Genomic DNA, 24097 nt, shown 5'->3' with positions numbered 1-24097 from the left:
GAATTCACTAATCCAACTTGAAAAAATTTGTAACATATATTGTGAAAAAATCCCACTTGAAAATCAATTATTTAACAAAAAGCACCACTTAAGAATTCACTAACTCAACTTGAAAAATTTTTTAACGTATATTGTGAAAACATAAAGCTCCACTTGAAAATCGATTGTTTAATAAAAAATACCAATTTGGACAAGTCACTTTTTACTAATGATTCTTAAGTAGAGTTTCATTTTTTCACAATATATATTAAAAAATTTTTTAAATCTAGTTAGTGAATTCTCAAGTAGTACTTTTTGTTAAACATTCCATTTCTAAGTGGAGTTTCATGTTTTCACAATATACGTTAGTAATTTTCTCAAGTTGGGTTAGTAAATTTTCAAGTCTTGTTAGTGAATCCCACCTCACAAATTATATTTTTTATCACAATTAAGGACCATGGTCCTTAACTAAGATTTTAAAATTTCACAGTCTGTAATTAAAATTAATGTTCTTAGAAAGTTCTTAATTGTCACTCTCCCTTTTTTTTTAAGAATAAATATATAAAAAAAGGCAGAATTGGTATAGATAACCTAATTGAAACAAAAATTGCACCCAAGGATCAAAATAGATTGAAAGGCCAAACTTATTATTTTATTTATAAAATAATTTGATTAAATGATTAAAATACTCCCCTATGTTAACTGAAAAGAAATTAAGAAAAATGTACAAAATTTGATTGCCAGAACTTTGACCATTCCTTCAACAGTTGATTGTGCATTTGTCGAAGCTCCAGCCGGCAGATGAAGAGTCGCCAAAAAAATTCAACTCCCCTTGATTACATGTAATCATCAAAGATTGCATGTAAACTCAACAATCAAGAGGTGTAAGGATTTTGACTTAAAGTTCAAGACTTGTAGCTTGAGAGCAAAGATTTTAGCTTAAGGTTCAAGACTTCTAGCTTGAGAGCAAGGATTTTGGTTTAAGGTGCAAAACTTCTGGCTCGAGTGCAAGGCTTTTAGTTTAGGTGTAAGGCTTTTGAATTTGAGATGCATGTGTTCTGGCTTGGGGTGTGAAGCTTTTAGCTTGAATGCAAGGGATCTAGCTTGGGGTGTAAGCTTTTGTTTTAGGGTGCACATGTTTTTGCTCGAGGTGTATAGTTTTTGGCTTGGGTGTAAAGGATGTAGCTTAGAGTGCACGTGTTTTGGCTTAAATTGTAAGGCTTCTGACTTGAATAATTATATGTAATATCTTGTGAATTACATGTAAATCAAGTGCACAAAGTGTACCCACTATCATTCCCTTATAATTACATGTAAATCAATATGAAAAAAAAATCACGAGTATGCCTAAAAAATAATTTACATGTAATCTTCAACAGATTACATGTAAATTAAACAAAGATTACATGTAAATTAAACCCATAAAAAGCATGCCTCTGTCAATCTCCTGGAATTACATGAAAATAATTATTGATTACATGTAAATCAATATGAAAAAAAATTCATGAGTATGCTTGAGAAATAATTTATATGTAATTTTTAGTGAATTACATATAAATCAAACACATAAAGAGCACACCCATGTCAATCCCTAAAATTACATGAAAATGAATATAAATTACATGTAAATCAATATGCAAAGAATGTAATATCTCAAAATTTAACCCAAGATTAATTAAATTAATTAAGGGCAAATGAGTAATTTTGAAGAAATATTTAGATATAAATAAATTTAATTAAAACATTATTATTGAATTTAATTTAAATTAAATCCTAAATTATGATTTTATAGTAAATAGAAATAATAATAATATTATTATTAACAAAAAAGAAGAAAGTAAGAAAAAGGAAGAAAAAAAAAAAATAAAATAAATAAAATAAGAAGGGATGGGGACGTTCACTGTGTGTGTGTGTTAGAGATATATATTTATATATACATACAAATTAAAGGAAGGGAGAAGGAACGCGTGCGTGTCTTAGATATATATATATATATATATATATATTTATACAAATGAGGACGTTGGTGTGCATGTATGCAATTAATAAAAAAAAAAAAAGAAAGAGGCTGCCACTGAATGACCTTCGCATATATTATTATTAATATATATAAAAATATAAAAAAAATATGGGACCCACAACTATTTTAAAACACACACAAGCCCTTTTCATTTGTTCCAATCCTTACTCATCTCTCCGTGCGCGCAACAGAAGTGCGAAAAAGAGAAAAAGAACAGAGCGAGAGCGTCACCGGCGATAGGAACTGTTTAGAAGGTAAAACTCCATAATAAAATACTTCATATGAGATTTTAAGTATTCTAAAACTAGATAAGTGTTTTAAATATTTTTTCTTAATCATTTTTTTCCTTTGAGCTACAGATTTTGATATTTTAGAAAACCTAAGGTTTGAAAGAGGGATGAATTTTTGATGAGTAAATTTAGTTGTTGAGGTTGTTGGTAGTGTAATAAATATTTTAGAGTAATATTTTATTGATAAAATTAGAATTTGAGACATTTGAGTTTATCCATAAATCCCTATGGGTAGATTTTTTGTTAAATCTGAAAATATAAATTGATTTGTTGATATTTTGATGATTGTTTGATATGAGAAATAAATTATTATGACTATAGAATAATGATTCTAGGCTTGAAATCAAATTTGCAATTTTTAAATATTTTTATGTGTGAATTTTTAGAATAAAAAAGAAAATTTTTATATTAGAAAATTATTGAATAATGTGTTGTAGCCAAACTTCAATAAAATTATTGTAAAGGAGACTATTGAACTAAGTAGATAGGTTCAAATACATGAAATTAAATTTTAAAACTCAAGAGATTAAGACTAAGGTCTTAAAAAAATGAAATGAAATGAAATAAATACTTAGGTATTAGAGTATGAGTGAAAATTGTGTTAATAATATTATTGACATATTGGGATATGATTAATTGTAGATTAATTTTCTTTTGACACCATTCAAGCTTTGAAAAGCTTTGAAAATTTTGTAACTTAAGGGGTAACCTTTGACCTCTCAAAGGTTGAGGTAACTGGAAAAAATTTATTTTACACATTTGTATGTTAATTAATTAATTATGTTGGTGAGACAAAAGAATATATATATATATATATATATCTATCTATCTAAATTTGGAAATAGTTATTTGTAATGCACGTGGCTTTATTTAGACTCCATGACTTATGACCAAGTTAATTGTGACTTGGTGTGAGTAATGAAATTGATAGTTGATGATGATGTGTACACTCTTGGTTATAAGTTGTGGATCATGCATAGTGATAAATTGTATATAAGCATGTTGAGTTTTATATGATGCTAATGTGGTTTTATGTGATAATATAAAAATTGATGCAAGAGGCATGATTGAAATTTGATGATTCTTGATGTTTGTTGAGTAAGAAAGTTGATGAGTATGTGGGATAATTGTGAATTATATATATGAGTTTTTGAAATGTATTTTCTCATGAGCATGATCATATGACGGGAGTTCGCCTTAGTGAAGGAGTTAGCGGTTATGCAAAATTCATATGGTATTTGGCTATTAACCAATAATCCTAGGGGTTATAGCCGCTATTTACCTTGTAAGGTACTGTAGCATTATTCCTATTAAGGGACTTGACCCAACTGGCCTAACTGGAGTTTTGGGTGGAGCTAGTTTTGGGTATGACACCCCATAGTGTGTGATTTGAGGAAAACCGTGTTCATAAGTGAGTAAGGTAACCCTAACCCAGTAGCCCCTCATAATATGATTAAGGTCTTGGATAGTCTCACCACATAGACGATCCCTTCCGGTTGTTGGCCCATGGATTTCATGTCAAAGGAAATAAGGGGGGATATAAGGAAGAGATTGATCATGCATATTATTATTATTATATTATTTGAGTGATTGATGACTATGTTGAGAATATAATTATAATTGTAGAAATGAGAACATATAGTAATTGTGCAAATGATATATATGTGGCCATTTGTGTAAATTTTGTACTTAACTTTATTCTTAAAATTATTCACATGAGTTAAATGTTAATGTGATTAAAACGTTATTAATGTGATTGTTTACATGGTCACCTTTATAAATTTATTAGCCACTTGCATTCATGATTAATTATCATGCATTTATATAACTTAGATGTACCTTGGTTACTGAATAGTTGTACTCACCCCTCTCTTTTAACATATTACAGAAGCTAACTCATCTCAGAAGCATAGAGGGAAGGAGCATTAGGCCAAGTGATAGTAATCACTTCTGTAGGCCTTTCTCTTTTTATTTTGATATATGTATTTAGTTTATGATATTGTCAATTAGGATAATATATTTTTGATCCATTTGCATTATGGGTTTTGTGTTAGGTGAAAATGTATTTTGAGTCATTGAGAATGTGATTTGATGCTTGTGCTATATTAACGGGCCAAAATATATTTGATGATATCAAAAGTCCATTTGAAATCTTTACAAAAGAACCCATTTGAAGAAAGCTCTTGAACATGCAAGTTTCATTTATCAGTTTTCAGACTCTACCAAATTTGCACCTTATTATTACGTTAATAAAGCCTGTAATTTGAGTCAAGTTTGATTTTGATAGACTAGTCTAAATAAACTTAAAAAATTTTAAAATTGGGTTTAGAAGTCTATAAATTTTTCTTTAATTTATGCTTATTCTAGTGTCCAAATAAATCCAAAAAAATTGAGTCAAGAATGAACTTAAACGAGCTTATTTCAAATACCCAAATTCTTTTTTTATTAATAAAATAAAATTAACATTCATCTTAGCCAGCACTCACAAACCCTCCCATAGACTCTTAGTTCACACATTTCACACTCTTACATGAAGTTTCAATTTTCTAATCATTGTCTATCTTGAAATTTTTTTTGAAAATATTAAGGAAAAATAATCACAATAAATCATTTCACATACTTTAATTTTTACTTTTTCAATACTTACACATATATGGCTTAATCTTACTTTTTCAATACTTGATCACATATACTAGTAAGGATAAAAAAAAGGGCGTTGTAATGTTATGTTGCTTTAAAAATCTTAATGTTTTAGGTAAAAATTGAAATTGGCTCAAGAGTAGAAAAATAAAATAAAGGGCTAAGGTTCGTTTTTCATTCATGAACTTTTTTGAAAAAATATTCGGCATTATGTACTAATAACGATAGTAATTTTCCTTGAACCCAATTTTTTGATAAGTACAAAACTCCTTCTATTAATCACCCATTAACTTTATCTTTTTTACTAATGTGATATATGTGTAGGGCCCACATAGTAACAAGTAGGACTCTAATTATGTCTTTTAACGCTAATATCCCTTTCGACTCCTTTTCTAAAAATATTGGATACCTTGAAATCTTTTTTTAAAAGCACTGAGTACCCTAAAATTTTATTAAAATAAAATTTAGTAAATATTATTAAAATATTTAATATTTTTATATATAATAATTTAAAGATTACTATTTATAAATGTTATTCAAAATTTATAAATTATTTTTTAAATATTAATAGGTCAAAGTAGATTTTCATATATTTATAGATAACTTGTAATTTTATATATCAATCATATTTTTAATATTGATTAAGTTTCTTAAATTTTTTAATACTTTTTTTTGGCTAACTAATAGTCTCTCTTCAAAATATTGCACTACCCAAATTTAATACTCTCTTTGTGCTGTAATGTTAGAGGTGAAATCATAAATATAATAGACCATGACCAACATGCCAAATAAAATTACTTATTTGAAAGATATCATCTATCCCATTAATACAAAATAAGTTACTTGACAAGAGAATAATGGAGTATGCAAAGACGAGGGAGAAATTCCTTTGTTCATTGGGAGGTTCATTTTATCTGACAACTTGGAGATTAATTTCTTCCAATTTTAATACAAAGTTGTAAAATATTAAATTTAGATGGTGTAATATTTTAGATGATATTTATAAATAATAATATTTAAATTATTAAATATTTTAATAATATTTATTAAATTTTATTTTAACAAAACTTCAAGATACTCAGTGTTCCTAGAAAAAGATTTCAGGGTGCGTAACATTATTGGAAAAAGTGTTCAAGGGCAAATTAGCATTAAGGGACATTGCTAAAGTCCTACCTTTCATTATGAGTAAGCCCTACGCATATGTTACGGCAATAAAAAATGGCAAAGTTAATGAGTAACCAATAAAAATGGTTTTTGTGTCCTTGAAAAAATTGTTTGAGAAAAAATTGCCTTATTTATTAGTATAAAATAGTCACCACTCATAGAAAAAAATTTTGTGGGATAAAAATAAGCCTTGTCCCTAAAATAAAACAATCTTTGACAATATTTGGATATTGGGGCTAACTCCAAATAAGCCTGAAAGCTTGAGATATTAAGGCCAGAGTTCGTTACATAGCTTTATATATATATATATATATATAGTTAGGTATTTTAAACTCAATTTAAATAAATATGACCTACTTGAATTACCAACTTTACAACAAAACCTTATTTTTTATATTCTTGAACGTCAAATTTATTCCAAAAACATTTTATTTCTTATAATTAACACCTCTAATTTAGTGTTCTTAAACAGATTGGAAAAAAATCAATTCCTCCACCTTCTCCCTCTTTCTCGACATAGTCATTGACCCCAACATCTCACATAAACTAAATCATCTCTAATTGATTTTGTGAACCACTTGCCTCGCTCCCTCATGCATTCTTCTTTTATGAGTTTGAATCTGCTCTACTCCATGCTTGTTTAGGATGTTAAAAAAGAAAGTTTAAAATTAATTTATTTGAATGCGAACATATGTGTTTTGAAACAAGTTAGTGTAATTATGTTTTGAATTTTTAGTACCATGAAGTTGTTATATGATTAAAGCAAACCCTAGGACTTTCATGGGCTTATGAGATATAACGCAGCCTCTTTTATTAAATTAGAAGAGCAAACACTAATAGCATGTTACAAGCGGGATCAGACATATGACTTTTCACTTATAAAAAAGTTTACATGCTGCTAAATTACAAAATCGTTGACATAGAACGTGGCCTCTAAAACACAAGATATGGGCCTTGAGGGACCTGTTACATATTTTGCTGAGCATGGGTGTTGTTTGGTTTCCAGCATATGTGAAAATTGGTTTTTACCTATAAACAGTGTTTTGACTTTCACTTAAAGGTATGCTTGGATCAACATTTGATATAATTGATTACGGATATAACTGAGTTATATGATAGACTTTAAATATAATTTATTTATAAAATTATTTAATAATATTAATTTTGCACCCCTTTATTTAAGCCTTCTTTATAAGAAAGAATTATGTTTTTTAAAAATCTATTTTGTGAAATTTTATTATGTTTGTTTAAAATTTTAAAAATAGATCTATGATTATTTAAAAAAATACTCTAAATAGCTTCTAAAAATAATTTAATATAGTAAGATAGGAGAGAAAATAACGTCATAAAAATGTGAAAATACATGAAGATATTATAACTTTTTTAAAATAAATAAATAATAAACTATTTTTATAAATAGAGAATCAAGAAAATATCATAAAATGTAAAAATAATTATATAATAATTAATTTTTATTATTTTAATCAAATATAAAATAATAAAATCTTTGCAAAATATAAATATCTTTTTATAAAATCTATAAACGGAATAAAAATAAATTATTTTTTAATGTTAAACAAATGAACCCTTTGATTATGATTGAAAAGCGAAATTAAAAATTAATTTAAATAATGTTTTATCAATATACATATCAAAATTAATTCTGAACATAAAACTAAGAATGATATCTTATAAGTTAGTGTTTCCTACATTTTAATTTATCTTTTCAAAAATATTTTCTTAAAAATTTATCTAAACGTCAAATAAACTCTACTTTGTAAATTTTTTTAAGTTTATAATTTATTTTTTCATATATATATAAATTTATTTGAATATATTTTCATAAAATTATATTTTTAAGTCTTAAAATTGATTAATGGCTGGCATGCGATATCAAGTTAACTTCCCAAAACTTGCTTTTAGCTTTTTTTTTCCTTAAAAAAGATCCTATAAGGCTACAATAACAGCCTAAATTTTTCTGGCCCAAAAAAACAGCCCAAAGATTTGAGCGAAAGTCGAAAGAGTTCCAGCCGACCCGCCAACCGACGATAGCAATTCGATATAATCAAACCCAAGCTCCCAACCCTTCTTCGACGTCCTTGCTGCCGCTCTCGTGAGTAGCGGCGTATTCAGTTTTCTTCGTGGACGAAGAAGCACCCGACATTCCGTTGGACGCCATTTACCGTCGTGAGTTCTCGTGCAAGCAACTACGAAGGTTCGAACCCTAGGGCTTTTTCTACTCCCAAAATCCGGTGAGATTGATTTGTTCAATCTGGCTTTGAATCTAGATTTGAATTTGTTCCACGCGTCATCTGTACCCTGCGTGGCTGTTCCTGCTTTGTTTTAAATTTTTCATTTTAATTTGGCTTTGAATCTTGTCGTGCTGTCGTTGAATATTGACGCTTTTGAATTTGGGAATATTTACATATTGAGTTTATTATTTTTTTCTGGGCACTAGTTTTTGCTTGAATGGTGTGTGATTGGCTATATACTTCTTCCCTCTTCATTTTGATTATTAGGCGACTTGCATGATTTGTATTGTGTTGTTTTGCAATGTTGGACTTGTTGTGTATTGGTATTCTGTTCATTAATCTTTTTATATTATCATCAATTTTGGAAAATTCTCAAGGTATTTGTGATGTATGATCGTGTAAACGAATTGGCTGGAGTTGTGTCAAAGTATCTGGAACAAAAATTAAAAGGGTATTATATCAACTATGAATATTTCTAAGATTTCAGTTGGGCCAGATGTCCCCACTGAGAGTAGTATAGGTCCGCCTATGGTTACGCGATTTTCTGATTTTGGATTGTTAGAGACTGCTAAGGTCTTGTGACCTAATAATTTTCAGATATTTTCCCTCGATTGGGAGGATTCCTTGTCCTCCTTCTTCGTTGTTGTATCTATTTTCATTCTCAAAAAATTTTTTCTATCAAAAAAATGTTTTTTCAATTTATGTCCAAGACTGGTTTATCGGAGCATGCATGATGCATGATAAGACAGAAAGAAAAAGATAACAGACTTTTTTAGTTTTGTTGGTATTGTTACATTTTGTGATTTTTGTTTGCATGCCATATTATTAATACATATCGTTGGGTTTAAAGGTATTATTTGTTTCTTTACAGAGCTTTTAGTATTTATAATCTATGTAGTATCCTGCTGTAGATATTTGCATGTATACACTTGGAATTTTAGAAATATGTGAGATAAGGGGAAATGGAAGAGAGGCATTGTGGATATCATAGTGATTAATAAATGATAGGTTCAAATTATGAGATGTATTATTGAAGGTCAAAAAGTCTATGAGATATACTATTAGAAAAAAAAAAGAGTTATGGTTTTATGATAAATCCAAAATCAAATATGCTAAGAGCTTCGAGTATTACGGTAATAAGAGTTGGGGATGAAAGTAACACATACTTTACATGAACTTTAGAGCACTTGCAGATGTATTTAACTAATTCAATCACGTTCAGTTAAAGCACTTGACATATTTGATCTTCTGACAACAATTTGGGGCTTGACATATGTAATCTTGCAATTCAATTGATTAGCTTTGTTTTGCTTTTTGCCTTATCTCACTATTTGACATGCATATTCTAGTTGAAAAAGTTTCTTTGATCAACTACTGTTGGGAGTGTGCATCTGGTTAACATTTGTTGTATAATTTATGCCTGAGTTTTTTTCGTCGCTCTATTCTAGAGGACTAACACAGAAGAAATCTGATTTTGGAGAATATAATATTGGAAATAGCTTCTTAACAAGGAAAATAATATTGGAAATAGCGTTTTGGCCAGTCGTTAGTCATGCTTGTCAACTTTGTGTTTTAAAATGAAAATATTTTTGGCATATGTTGTTCTTTTTTCTTAAAAAAAAAAAATCTCCCCTTATTATAATTTCTTTTTCATACTATGAATTTTCTAAACTATAGCGCTCCATCTATTTTGGATATGCAAACTCATGTATTTTCATTCTTCCCCTATTTGAGCAGGACATTTTTCAAGATCATCAACTTCTCTCACCACCATGTTACAGCCATCAGGCATGGCAGAAGAGGCTGGTATGTTTACGGTTCATCAGACCATTGGTAGTGTTTTGTGTTGCAAATGTGGAATTCCCATGCAACCAAATGCTGCCAATATGTGTGTGAAGTGTTTGCGTTCAGAAGTTGATATCACTGAAGGATTACTGAAGCATCTAATCCTAGTACATTGCCCTGAGTGTGATAGCTACCTTCAGCCACCAAGAACTTGGATCAAAGCACAGTTAGAATCAAAGGAGCTGCTTACATTCTGTTTGAATAAGCTGAAACGAAACTTCAATACAAATAAAGTAAGATTAAAGCATGCTGAATTTATATGGACTGAGCCCCACTCCAAGAGGATAAAAGTCAAGGTTGTAGTTCAGAAAGAGGTTCTGAATGGGGCAATTCTTGAACAGTCTTATCCTATTGAGTACGTGCAGCAAGAACATATGTGTGAATCTTGTTCTAGGATTCAGGCTAACCCTGATCAATGGGTTGCTGCTGTCCAACTTAGACAACATGTTACTCATAGGCGAACTTTCTTTTATTTGGAACAACTGATTTTGAGGCATGGTGCAGCTGCTAGTGCTATTAGAATAAAGCAGATGGATCAAGGTATTGACTTCTTTTTCTCTAATCGAAGTCATGGTGTGAAATTTGTAGAATTTATAGGAAAAGTTGCTCCAGTAAGGAGTCGTCATGACAAGCAGCTTGTTTCTCATGATCCTAAAAGTAATAACTACAATTATAAGTATACTTTTTCGGTTGAAATTTCCCCCATCTGCCGTGAGGATTTAATCTGTTTGCCTCCCAAAGTTGCGGTTAGTTTGGGAAACCTTGGCCCTCTTGTAATATGTACAAAAGTCACCAATAGCATTGCTCTGCTTGATCCTTTCACGCTGAGGCACTGTTTCTTGGATGCTGATCAATACTGGAGGACATCATTCAAGTCATTACTTACCAGCAGGCAGCTAGTGGAATATATTGTGCTAGATGTGGAGCCTGTCTCTTCTGAAGTTGTTGTTGGTGGTACGAAATATGTTTTAGCAGATGCACAAGTGGCTCGTGTATCAGATTTTGGGAAGAATGACACACTATTTTCGATCAGGACACATCTAGGTCATCTTTTAAATCCTGGAGATCACGCTCTTGGTTATGATTTATATGCAGCCAATAATAATGACATTGAATTGGACAAGTACAGAGGACTCGTGCTCCCTGAAGCCATTTTAGTGAAGAAAAGCTATGAAGAGAAGCGCCTTAGGAAGCGTGGGAAGTCTCGTGCATGGAAGCTTAAATCCCTTGACATGGAAGTTGATGATAAGGGTAAAGCTGACGACGAGAAGATTAACTCTGAGTACGAACAATTCCTGCGCGATCTGGAAGAAAATCCTGATCTGAGGTTCAACATATCGTTGTATCGGAATAGGGAATATCAGCCATCTGAGATGGCTTCAGTGACTGATGGCGAAGATCTACCTTCTGTTCCATTGGAGGAGTTGATGGCTGATCTTGATCTGAGTGAGGAGGAAGATGAGGAGGATAGCATGAGGGAGTGAACAGAAGGTTTTATTTTGATTTGGACTTTTACGAAGTTTTGGGTCCTATGTGTTTATTCAGAGTTGTTTCATTTTTGTTTTAATTTTTGTTTGCTGTTTACGGATAAGACAGTAATTTAATATGAAGGAGAAAGTAACCGCAATCCCTTATTGATTGGGCATTTCTCTTCGATTTTTTTTTTGATCTATTTTTTAAAATTAAATGTCATTATTAAATCATATATTTATCTTCTAAGACTAAAATACAAATTAAAATGTTCCAAAATTTATGGTCAGTAGATACGATTCACAATTTGATTAACATAAATATGGATTTAAGCGGTTAGCTTGATCCGTTTTTCAAGACTTTAGAGGACCGGGTTTAGAGAGTTTTGTATACAAAAATACTGCAATTTTCAAAGCCCAAATGTTTAAAAAAGGTTTCAAATAGATAGCCTGATAGGCTTGGCTTGTATTCCCGATCCTGCCAACAGAAGGAAAGAAAATCAATGTGTAATGTCTATAATTTCCCTTAATTTTAGGCCATATGTAAAAATAACCATACTCTTCCATAAACTTTCAAAAGTAGTCCGTCACTGTTAGCCAGTTAATCACATATATTTTAAATTTTAAGAGAATTTTGCACAACTTAGCTTTTTATATTATAATTTTGGGATAGTAAAACTTTTAGTCTCTAACATCTGTGGCATTATTAATTTGGTTCCTGAAATTTAAATTTTATCAGTCAAAGTTTTAAAGTTTCATAATCATACATAGTTAATCCTTAAGATTTAAAAGGAAAATAACACAACAATCACTAAATATACATGATTATAAAACTTTAGGAACTTAATTAATAAAGGTTAAATTCAGGAATTAAATTAATTGAGATAAATTTGAGAGACAAAACATTTCATTATTTATATAATTTTCACGGAAAAATAAGTTCAACTCAATTAAATATCAGCATATGGTAAATTGAACATGAATTTTAACTTTCAAATTCTCATATCTTCCTAGTTTTTTTTGGGTTAAGTAATAAATTAAATTAGAGTTAAGGGTCATTTTTGCCCCTCAATTTTACTTGAAGGATCATTAGAATCCTAAACTCAACTACAAGTTAATTATGTCCCTCAATGAAAAAAGATTCCCTCATTTGTTACTTAATGTTAAAAACACTTAACGTTCGATAGTCATCAATGTATTTCACTATTTTTAATATTTTTTATTGGGTTAAGAGTCATTTTTACCCTTTAACTTTTATTCTAAGAGTCAATGAGCACCCTCAACTCAAATATTTTACAATAAAAATGTTAAAAAATGTAATATAAAACTTACTAATAGTCAACTAAGGGTAAAAAAATGACAGGGTGATAAGGGAGAAAATCTTTAAAGTTGAGTAACAAAATTGATAATTGAATTTAGGATCTCTAATGAACTTTTGGATAAAATTGATAGGCAAAAATGACATTTAACCTATTAAATTATATGAAAAAAGGTTAGTATATAAATAAAGTTCCAAACCGTCAAACATTGAGACACACATCAAAGTCTACCTGAAAGTAGACATAGGCATCGAACATAACTCCTGCTTATTAGATGAACTATCTTCAATCTTATCACTTATTGAGTGGTCAGATTTTTTCTCTGAAGTTATAATTTTTTTTTTTGGGATAAACATGGGAAAAAACAGACATTAGACAATAGTACGAATGTCTTGAACCAAACTTACATCTAAGCTAGAGGAAGAAGAAAACAGAGGATAAAACCTAACAACATATGACAGAGCCATCTTGGCAAGTATATTAGCAACTTCATTATCATCTATCACAATTCGCTGACTATGTACTGCCCATTCCCAAGTTAGAAGTGCTTGAATTTCAACAATGAAGTTATAGATTTTAAAACAAAGAAAAAAGTCACAGTTGTGATTGTAAGATAAAATGTTTCAGTTATAAAAATCACCATCTTTAATCAAGTAGTAACTATAGGGCATTCTCATTTCAATAACATATTTTCTCTTGCAAATATATTTTGTGATATAAAAATTGTAATTGAAAGAAAAGTTTTGTGAAACATATTTTTTTATTGAATATTTATTATTTTTCCTTTTTTGGTTGAATGTAAAAATCCAACATTTATTATTTTCAAGGAAGATATTCTTTGATGAATGCATTTATACACGTATAAAAATGGAATTTTTCCTTTTCTTTTCCCTTTTTTCTCTTGTGAAAGGAATCCCTATATTTAATTCATTTAATAGAGAATCCAACATTTTTACTACTGATTACAAATTTAAATGGAAACAAACATGAATCTGAAAAAGCACATTTCATAATTAAACATACAAATTAGTTTTGGATTCACTTATATCATATCCATTACCATTAAATCTACCTATAAATGTTAAATATTTTCTAAAAAAAATCAGCAACAATAATTATTTTATGATTTATTTATTCAGAAATGCTTATAATATAATTGAATATTCATTGATTAACTGTATCTTAGTTCACTGCAATAATTGCGTCATTAATAGCAATAATTACAAAACAAGAACTAAATGCATATTGAAAACCAGCCATTGTTTGATGTTTTCTATGAGAGTTTAAAATGAAGATTTCTTTTAGAAGGGATAGAAGCAAAACTAAAAAATGACTAAAATGAGGTTTTGGCCACTTCAATTGATGGTATGTATGCAAAAACATGGATTAAAAAAAAATAAGTATCGTTCTCCAAAAAAGTAAAATAAAATTTATTACACATTGTTTTTATGATAAAGTGGGGGTTTAAACATGGAAATAAATGTTTTGCTAAAAAAAAAATGGAAATACATGTATTGTTTCTAAATTAGGGTTTTTTTGTTGCAGTATCAATGGTTTGTAGAAGTAAAATTGTCCCAACTAATTGGAATGGAGTCAAATTATATATATATATAATTATATAGTTATATATATATATATAACTGTATAATTATATAAAGAGTTTGAAAACCACTTGAACTAATTTTTAGAGAACATAAAGAGTTTGAAAACTAATTGAAAGGAAAATCTTTTTTAAAATTACAGCGCACAGATCTTTGATATTTTTGGGTTACGGACATTTGATACATTGATGAAAAGAAAATAGTTCTTTTTAAGTATTACACAAAGCAGTAGACATCTACTCTTCAAAAATCATAAAAATATCATTCAGAAGAAATTTTCCTTCCTATTTATAAAATGTTTTGTAAAATCCTGACGTTAATTAATATTTTTTTTAAAATGCCCCTAAAAAAGATGTTTTAAATTGATTAAAACAGGGTGAGAATGTGAGAGAAGATTATTCAATAAGAATTTTTGTGAAAAAATGTGATAATTTTAAAGACACACTCCCTTCAATCCTATTTATAAGATGGATAGATAAAATTATTTTGATGCTATATTTATAAGTCATATCATTAAATCTTTATCATAAATTTTTTCTTTTACTTGATTTTAGAAAAATATGTCAAAAGTGAGTTATAAATATATAAATTTATCTTATAATAAAAAATGGAATGAGTATCAAAAATTCATTTTCACATACTCATATATGATAACACAAATCAGCAAATACAAATCTCTCCACTTATAGACAAAAACAGATTTACGTAAAAAGTTGTTATTTATTATTCAATTATTACGATTCACAGAATAAAATTATGATTGTTTAAATAAAAGTTGTAACTGATCATTTTTAGAATTTGAACTTCAATAATAAAAAAAAATTTGTGAAAAGTTGTGATTTTTTGTTCAATTTTTACAATTCACAGAATAAAAATTATAATTGCTTCAACAAAAGTTGTGACTGATTATTTTCAAAACTTAAACTTCAATGATAAAAGAAATTTCATATGAAAAGTTATAATTTCTTATTTAATTTTTGCAATTCGCAAAATTAAAGTTATGAATACTTAAAACAAAAGTTATGATTATGACTAGTTACTCTCAGAACTTGTTTATATAAGAGCAATTTTACGTGAAAAATTGTGTTTTTCTATTCAATTTTTACAATTCATAGAACAAAAGTTATTATTGTTTCAACAAAAGTTATGATTGAAAAAATAAAACTAAACCCATTATTTTTATTTTCAACAAGGAATAATTTAACCATTTAATCTAAAATTATGAATGTTAGAAAGGTATTTAAAGATTTTAGAGAAATTATAACATTTCAAAAAACCTGATTATTATTTATATATTTTAGTAGGAATTTATTTTCATTTTCCCATATTTCAATTACAGGAAGTTTTCTCACCAGAAACCACCTCATCCCAATGAATTTCCCATTCATTTCAACTTTTTTAAATATTTGAGAATTAAAGTTCGGATTTTCTGTATCTTGCATTTATGGTAAAATATTTTAACCTCAGAATTTATTGAGAGCCCTTTCATTTACAGCACACAGAATTCCTCACAAATGTTGTGCACATCCCCACCAAATTCATCTATATAAACCTCATACTGCTACCAAAACCAAACCACACAACCATTTCAATCTCCTCCTTGTTCCCTCTGGTTTTCTTCTCTGATATCAACACCATGACCAGGAGGAAGGTGCAGCTCGCATTCATTGTCAATGACTCTGCGAGGAAGACAACATACAAGAAGAGGAAGAATGGTATGGTGAAGAAGGCAAGTGAACTGACCACCCTTTGTGGGGTTGAAGCATGTATGATAATTTACAGTCCTTATGAATCTGAGCCTGAGGTTTGGCCTTCCTCCATGGAAGCCCAGAGCACCCTCGTGCGGTTCAGACAGCTTCCGGAGATGGAGCAGTGTAAGAAGATGATGAACCAGATGAGCTTCACCAGGGAAAGGATCCAGAAAGTGAGTGAGCAGGTGAAGAAGATGAGGAAGAACAATAGGGAGAAAGAGCTTGCCCAGATCTTGTATCACTTCATGAGCACTGGGATTTTTCTGCAGAATATGACTGTCAATGATCTCTATGATCTGTCATGGGTGATTGAACTGAACCTGAAGGATATCTGCAGGAGGATGGAGGCACTGGAGATTGAACCTCAGAATGATGAAATCCAAATTCAAATTCAGGGACAAGCACAAGCAGGAGAAGAAGATCGTAACAATGGCAAGGGGATAATGGAGATGAGCATAAGCACATTGCAGAGACAGCAGAATTTTATGGAACTGATGAGCTGTGCTGGGGATGAGACTCTGCCATTTGGAGAAGCCAATCTCTACAATGCTTGGCCTAGCCCCTTTTACTTTTGACAAACATCAAGAGGCCATTTCTAAGTAGACTAGGCTGCAATTAATATGAAGCAGAGTTGATTATGAATAGATACGTAAATTTGGCAAGCCTCGACTTATTTACATGTCTATTCATGATTTATCTAATCTACAAAATTTCTTTTGTAGATTAGATCTATCTCTCAGTTTTCTCTTTAATGTTTGTTGTCAGTAATGCTCTTGTCTTTAGATTTCCGCAGCTGAAGTAATAAAGCTTCATGGTCTAGTCTACCTATTTAAGTTTCTGATTTATGTTGTTTCAGAGTCGTTAATCTGCACCTTCAATGGTGCTGGTTAGTTGAAATCAATGGACTCTATTGGCTTAGTGCAAATCTCTCTCTCTCTCTCTCTCTCTATATATATATATATATGTAAATATCACATCTATCAATTATCATAGATACTACATGGATTTCATTGATATAGATAGGAAAAGCTGGTTCAGATGCACCATGTATGGATATAAGGAAAGGGGAATGATGAATAAAAGGAAATCATTTTATTCCAGGCTCGCTTATTGTACAGGAATCAATATAAAAAAGAATTGTCAAGTTTCAACTGAATGAATCAATTTGGAAGCATTGTATATCTGTAGTTTCTACATTGTGTTTTGTCTCTATTGTTTGTACAAAAAAGAATGGAATGAATGAAAATCTGATGAAATGTAAGAATTAGAAGGGCTTCTTAAGGTACTTGAGATCCAAGGATGAATCCACACATTCTGCTTTGCTTCTATAAGCATTCAACAGTTTCAACAATTCAGTGACCTTCTCCTTCATTCTTTCTTCACAGCCCACCTGCAACAAAACCAAGAGCTTCTGAAAAGCTCCAAGTTGAACTGCCTCAACAAGAACCTCTTCATCTTCCTTATCACAGAGCTTCCAAAGAATGGACACTGAAAACTCAGTGGCCAGCGCTGACACTCTTAAGATCTTCTTGATTGCAAGAGGCAAGGTTAGAGAATTAGCCATGGCTGATTCCCTCCCTTCTTTACAATCACAGATACAATCCAACACACCCATAGCTTTCTCACATAGACTTTTGTCTGCATCCACAATGGCCTCCAGCAACAAAGAAACCAAACCCAATTCCACAAATCTCTGTGAGATTCTCTCGTTGTCATCAGATGAGGAAACCAACCGGAAAATCTTTGTCAAGCTTGCTTTTGTTGCATTAGGTCCTATAGGCTCTCTAATCATCTTCACCAAAGCTTCAATTATGCCTTCAGTTTTAGCCAGAGCTCTCACAGGCATTTCCTTGAGCACCATGGCTGCATTTTGCCTCGCTGAAAGGTCGTTCCCATTCAGAAACCAAACCAAGCAATTCAAAGATGCTTCAGACCTCAATTTCGATCTTGCATCCTCTCGTGATGGATTCATCATCCATGGGAGTACTTCCAATATCATCTCTAGAACTACCTCGTTTTCCTCGATGGAACCACGTGAGAAGGAATCAAAAGCAGAGGCTAACACTGCACAAGCACCGTTTTCCACTATACACCTCTTGTTCCTCTCACTCTCTTTACCCCAATTCTTAATCTTCCCCAGCAATTCTTGGCACCTTTTGATATCCCCATTACGAGCGGCGACGATTATCCCGAGCAAGTCTCCGAAACCTCGTACGGTGCAACGGGGATCCTCGGAGTGGGGATCCTTTCAATCCCGTGAGACTGGTGTTCGACGCACCAGTCCTGGATCATTCTTCGAATGGCGTGATTTGGGATCATTTGAGTGCTCGAAAGAACCTGCTTGGTCACGGGGCAGGTGTTGTTCCCAGATTCAATCCACCTCTCGATGTTGTCCCTGTCGTAGGTGATTCCGGTGCACAATGTCACCGGATCTTTCATCATTTCTAGGCTCACCGGGCACCGGAAATGCATCGGAATCACAGGTTCCAAGTCAAGCTCACCGCCGGGAAGGCATTTCTCTTTGTGGGCACGTCGGAAAACTTTCCTTAGCGTTCCTGACAAAACCATGCTTGTACTATCTTCAAAAACCGAAACAAATCAGTCCGTATTCGTGAAATTGATTGTTGCACGTCTGTATGTAAGTTATAATTGTTGAATATTGAAGGTTGCGATTTGAACTGAGCAATGAATCTATGAGATGGGGGTATTTATAGGGACAAGAAGACGCTTGAGTCATACATAATACGCGGGTCAAAGCAAAGATTAGTTAAGAAAAAGATTAATAAAGAAACATGCAGATAATAATATACAGAAGGAATGAAGAGAAAGGTTCAAACTTTAATTTGTAGGCAAGGTGGGGAAGGAAGGAGAATGGACGTGTTGAATGTTGACCGTTGAAGGATTCAAGATTTTTCAGAAAAAAGAAGAAATCAGGGTTAGGAACTTAGGATTGGCTCGAGCCGACATGAGGGTGACGAGGTTGTTTGCTGAGTGGGACTGAGTCAAGAGACGCGTGTGGTGTGGCAGCGTCGTGTCCGCGTGCGACACCAACTTGTTTTGGACTTTGCACTGTTTAGTGTTTACGGTTAGTATTAGTATATCAGGCTTGCTGCAGTAATTTCCGACCTGAATTAGGAGGTTTGTTAGAGTTAGATTCAATGATCATCAGTGAGCAATGACACTGTAAATTTATACTTATTTAATATATTATTTCAATTAAAAAATTTTTTAATTAATATTTCTTTATTAAAAAATATAAGGTATTTTTTATCTTTTAAGATGTAATCTTACTTTTTTTAAAAAAGTGTCCCTATTAATGATTAACTTTATATTTATTGCAATGTATTTAATAGGGGTAAATATAAAAAAATAGGGTTAGTTTAAAAGTAGGTAACTACTTTATTAGGGTGAGATTTACTTAAAAATGTTTTATATTTTTAACGGAGAGACAATGCAATAAAAAATATTTTTAAAAAATGCATTAATTATGTCTTAAAAGGCTCAAAATATTTTATATTTTCAACATGATATTTTAAAAAATATATCTTATAATACCAAATAAATGAAGTATATCCCTTGAATTTTATATATAAATCATTTCTAATTAAAAAAATAGTTAATTATTGATTTTTTTAAATTTTCTCTTATTAAATGCATCATGTTTAATAATGCATTCTCCTTCACATGTAACATCTTACTCTGTTCATAAAAAAATTTCAAAGGGCCAAATTCAAAAATAATTACTAATTAATGATCTTTTTTTTTTTATGTAAGGTGACTGAAACAGATAACTTTTTTTTTTTTAAAGGTGACTTATATATAAGAAGAGTTTGTGATAAGCCTAAGTTTTTTTAATTGTGCATAGGTATATATACTCTTATTATCAAAGATAATTTTGTCGGAGGTGCTATTAGACACTAACATAAACAAATTTTTAATGAGAATTTAAATATGAATTCACTATGTTGTGATGATTAGCATATTCAACTAGATCCAACCTTGTTAATAATCTTAATTCAATATTTTCTTTTCCCTTTTGTATGGTTTTATTGTGATCTACTTTTACTTTTATCTTAATTCACAAGATGCTTTTCAATATGACTCAGTGATACAAAAGATAAGATTCTTTTTAGTAAAATAAGCTTTATTAATAGTACTTGTTCTGATATTACTCTTTCCTTTTTATTAAATTTCTTTCTCTATTTAATGTTTTACAAATAAAATTATATTAAATTAATGATATTTTTAAAAATTTATATTTGTAAAGTGTATTTAATAAATTTTATTAGCATGCATAATTTTATAAAAAATGTCTTATAAAATAAGATGAAGGGAGTTGTATTTTCCTTTTAAACAAAGAAGTTAGATTGAATATCATCTCATCTCACGAACGAAGGCTAAGAATGTGCTAATTAGATCATCTAAGTGAAAAAAACCAACTAAAATTAATGTAAGTATTCAAAACTCTAGTTACTTATGAATAGTTAGGTATTCAAATTCCAACTTTTATATATATAATAATTTAGTTGTGAGATCTTTATATATTATGTACTCTCAATAATCATAGTAGTTAGCAAAGTTGTTAAACTCGCAAATTTAAATAAACTTATGATAAAAATGTCAATTTATATCACAAACTCAAATCGTAAACTCATAAGAGTTTACTTTTATTAATAAATAGTCTTTAAAATATAAATGTAATTTAATTTAAATATATTAAAAATATAAATCATTGAAATTAAACATATCTACATTGATAAATTGGCATATACAAGACATAAAAATTCTAAAATAGAGGAACTTGTCTTTGATATTTTTGTTTTCTTTTTTATTAAATATTAATTTTTGTATTTCAAGTCTTTTTTTTTGAACTAAGTCTTATAACTTTTATGAATTAAATTTTTTATAATATATACTTAACTCGCTAAACTAAAAAAAATTGACGAACTTAACAAGTTTAACCAAGTTTGCATCTAGTATGACACTACTAAAAAAAAAATTTAGCGAGGGATAAATTCCTAACTAAATATTATTTTTCCTTACTAAATTGCGTTTTAATGACGGATTTTATCCCTTACTAAATTCGTAGTGAAAAAATAGCTCGCTAAATTTAGCGAGGGATTGTATGTCCCTCCCTAAAATTAGCGAGGGACTAGATTCTTTGCTAATTCCTTGCTAATACTATTTAAAATTTGATAACTTTAGCGAGGGATTAGTCTCTCGTTAAATATATTTATATTTAAAAATAATGATGCCACTCGTCATGTGTATGTCAATTTGTGACATGTCACTAAGAACTTTGTACCTCATCAATCGCCATGTCACCTACCCATCTCGTGCCCCATCACTTGCTACATGTACGACAACTCATGACGTGTTATTGTCCATCTCATGCCATGTCACTTGCTCCTTATCATGTCATATATTCATTATATTTATGTCAAAACCAAGATTTTAACCCTTGACCCCATATCTTTCAAGCCTTATGCTCTCATTCTTTGCTAGTTGAACTGAAAGGTATCTGCAGTCATTATATGAAAAATTAAATATATATTATTTAACTACATAAATATATCAAATAATATATTATAAAAATACACATATATATACATATTAAATTTTATTTTTAATTATTAATATTTTAAAAATATTTATATTTTATTAAAATTATTCTTTATAAAATGTTTTTCATAAAATATTATTTTGTTAATGAAAATAAACTTAAAATAAAAAATATTAAATATTAAATAATTTTATTCTGAATATTTTAGTTAATTTTTAAATTAAATTTTTATTTTTGAATGAAAATAATTAAATATATAATTAAAAGTCATTGCCAAAAGTTAAATTTTTTTGGCAACAATTAGCTAGGGATAGAATTTCTTGCTAAATCTCTCGCTAATTATCTTATTTTAGAGAGAGATTGGGAATCTCTCACTATTTTCCTAGCTAATTTTCTTATTTTAAAGAGGGGTTAATAATCTCTCACTATATTGTCTTATTTTAGATAGGGATTGACAGTCCCTCATTATTTTCCTTGCTAATTTTAAGTCAAGTTACGAAATTAATATTCCTCACTAATTTTCTCATAAATTTGGTATTTTAAAAAAAATAGATGATCTCTAGCTAATTTACATTTTTTAATAGTGTGAATTTATAAATTAATTGACACGATTTTGTGAGTTAGAAATGTAAAAAAATAAACTCAGAGATAAACTCATAAGTTTAATCGAGTTTGTATCTAATCTGAGTTTATGAGTGAGTTGACATTATTTGTAAGCTGAAAATGTAAAAATGTTAAACTTATATCAAGAGTTTGACAACTATAGTGGCTGGTGATATTATATATTTCAAATATAATCAATACTATATATTTCTTTAAAAAATATTAGTAACATTATTTAACTTAAGATTCCAAAAAGGGATCATGCAGGTCCTATTGGATTTGATACTTTCAAATTAGATCTGGACAAATAAAAGCATATATACATGTATATCCCAAACAATATATGTACAAAGGCGGGGGGGGGGGGGGGGAAGACTTCGCAGTAGGCAGGTGAAACATTCTCAACTATTTGGGGAAAAAAAATCCATATACAAAAGTCATGTGTCAAGTAAATAATAAAGCTTCCTTTGTTTTTTGAAGTATATATAATATCTATTATGAATCTAATATTAGCATTGTAATGAAATGACTATACATGAGTTCTTTTTTTTTTTTGTTGGCCGAAATTATACATGAGTTCTCAAAAATGGCACCCAAAAAAAAAATTAAAAGATGGCTTAGATGTAAGGAGTAAGAATTCATCAAGTATAATGTAACAGAGTGAGTCAATCAACTACAATAATAATAAATATCTAGTGAAAAGAATTATTTTTTCACAAAATGATAAATTAATGTTTGAATCTTCATGTAATGTCAGACAATATCTCGAACATGATTGTCCGAGTATACTTGTGAGCAGCCAAAAAAACTATGATAATATACAATCTTATCCCATTAGGTAGGATAACGAGCCAATCACGTAACTAAAAAAAATTATAAAAATGCTTATAATTCATACAAGTACAGTAACAAATGTATCACTTATTATGTGGAGCACATTAGGTGCTCATCAGGGGTGATAAATAATAGTGCTCATCACCCTTGAATCAATTTCGATCGTCTAGATTAAGATTAAACTACTTTTTTATTTTTTTTATTTTTTAAAATAAAAATTTATGATATTTTAAATAAATATATTTATTATTAAAATGTACTGTCTATATTTAATCATATTAGTTTAAATTTAATATCATTTATTTATAATTTTTATAAATTCATCATATAGATTTAGTGTGTACTATTCATATTCAAAATTTTTAACTTGTTATACTGTCTATAGATTCAAAATTTTTGACTTGTTATACTGTCGAATTCAAAACAATTCAAAATAAATTTATATTGTCAATTTATAAGAATTATAAAAAATTAATATTAAAATTAGACTAATTTGATTACATATGAATGTTACATGTTAATAATAAAATATTTATTTAAAATTTTATAAATTTTTATTTTAAAATAAAAAATTAAAAAAATAATTTAATTTAGATGGTTTAAATTGATTCAAGGGTGATGAGCACGCACCTGATGAGCACCGAATGTGCTCCCCTTATTGTGCTAGTAGCAAAGCTTAAATACCTATTTGGAAGACTTACGTTCAACAACTTTTTTTCCTTACCTTAATTTTTTTAACAACTGGATCAAACTTTAATAATATGAAA

General features: G+C 29.6%; 2 protein-coding genes and 1 pseudogene across 3 annotated transcripts; 2 read left to right on the top strand and 1 right to left on the bottom strand.

The window, feature by feature from the left end:
• Window positions 1-8152: 8152 nt before the first annotated feature.
• LOC129298001 (uncharacterized) lies at window positions 8153-11849 on the top strand. Of its 2 annotated transcripts, none has more exons than XM_054936381.1 (2): window positions 8153-8308; window positions 10083-11849. In XM_054936381.1, the coding sequence occupies exon 2, from the start codon at window positions 10118-10120 to the stop codon at window positions 11672-11674; it is 1557 nt and encodes a 518-aa protein (XP_054792356.1). In that variant the 5' UTR covers window positions 8153-8308; window positions 10083-10117; the 3' UTR covers window positions 11675-11849. The 2 variants fall into 2 exon arrangements, with proteins under 2 accessions (XP_054792356.1, XP_054792355.1); XM_054936380.1 differs by having other exon boundaries at window positions 8163-8345.
• A 4162-nt stretch (window positions 11850-16011) lies between these two features.
• On the top strand, window positions 16012-17230 carry LOC129298000 (agamous-like MADS-box protein AGL80). Its single transcript, XM_054936379.1, has one exon. The coding sequence runs from the start codon at window positions 16216-16218 to the stop codon at window positions 16903-16905; it is 690 nt and encodes a 229-aa protein (XP_054792354.1). The 5' UTR covers window positions 16012-16215; the 3' UTR covers window positions 16906-17230.
• A 170-nt stretch (window positions 17231-17400) lies between these two features.
• LOC129298003 (U-box domain-containing protein 21-like) lies at window positions 17401-19176 on the bottom strand (annotated as a pseudogene).
• Between the last annotated feature and the right edge of the window lie 4921 nt (window positions 19177-24097).

This window comes from Prosopis cineraria, unplaced genomic scaffold (assembly GCF_029017545.1).
Source record: "Prosopis cineraria cultivar Desert tree isolate PC_DT_omini unplaced genomic scaffold, ASM2901754v1 PC680, whole genome shotgun sequence".
NCBI lineage: Eukaryota > Viridiplantae > Streptophyta > Magnoliopsida > Fabales > Fabaceae > Prosopis > Prosopis cineraria.
This window is presented reverse-complemented; position numbering and strand designations above follow the sequence as displayed.

What these genes read in the sequence shown, in the direction of transcription:
- LOC129298001 (XM_054936381.1), top strand. Translation starts at nt 10,118, where the DNA reads ATGTTACAGCCATCAGGCATGGCAGAAGAGGCTGGTATGTTTACGGTT.
- LOC129298000 (XM_054936379.1), top strand. Translation starts at nt 16,216, where the DNA reads ATGACCAGGAGGAAGGTGCAGCTCGCATTCATTGTCAATGACTCTGCG.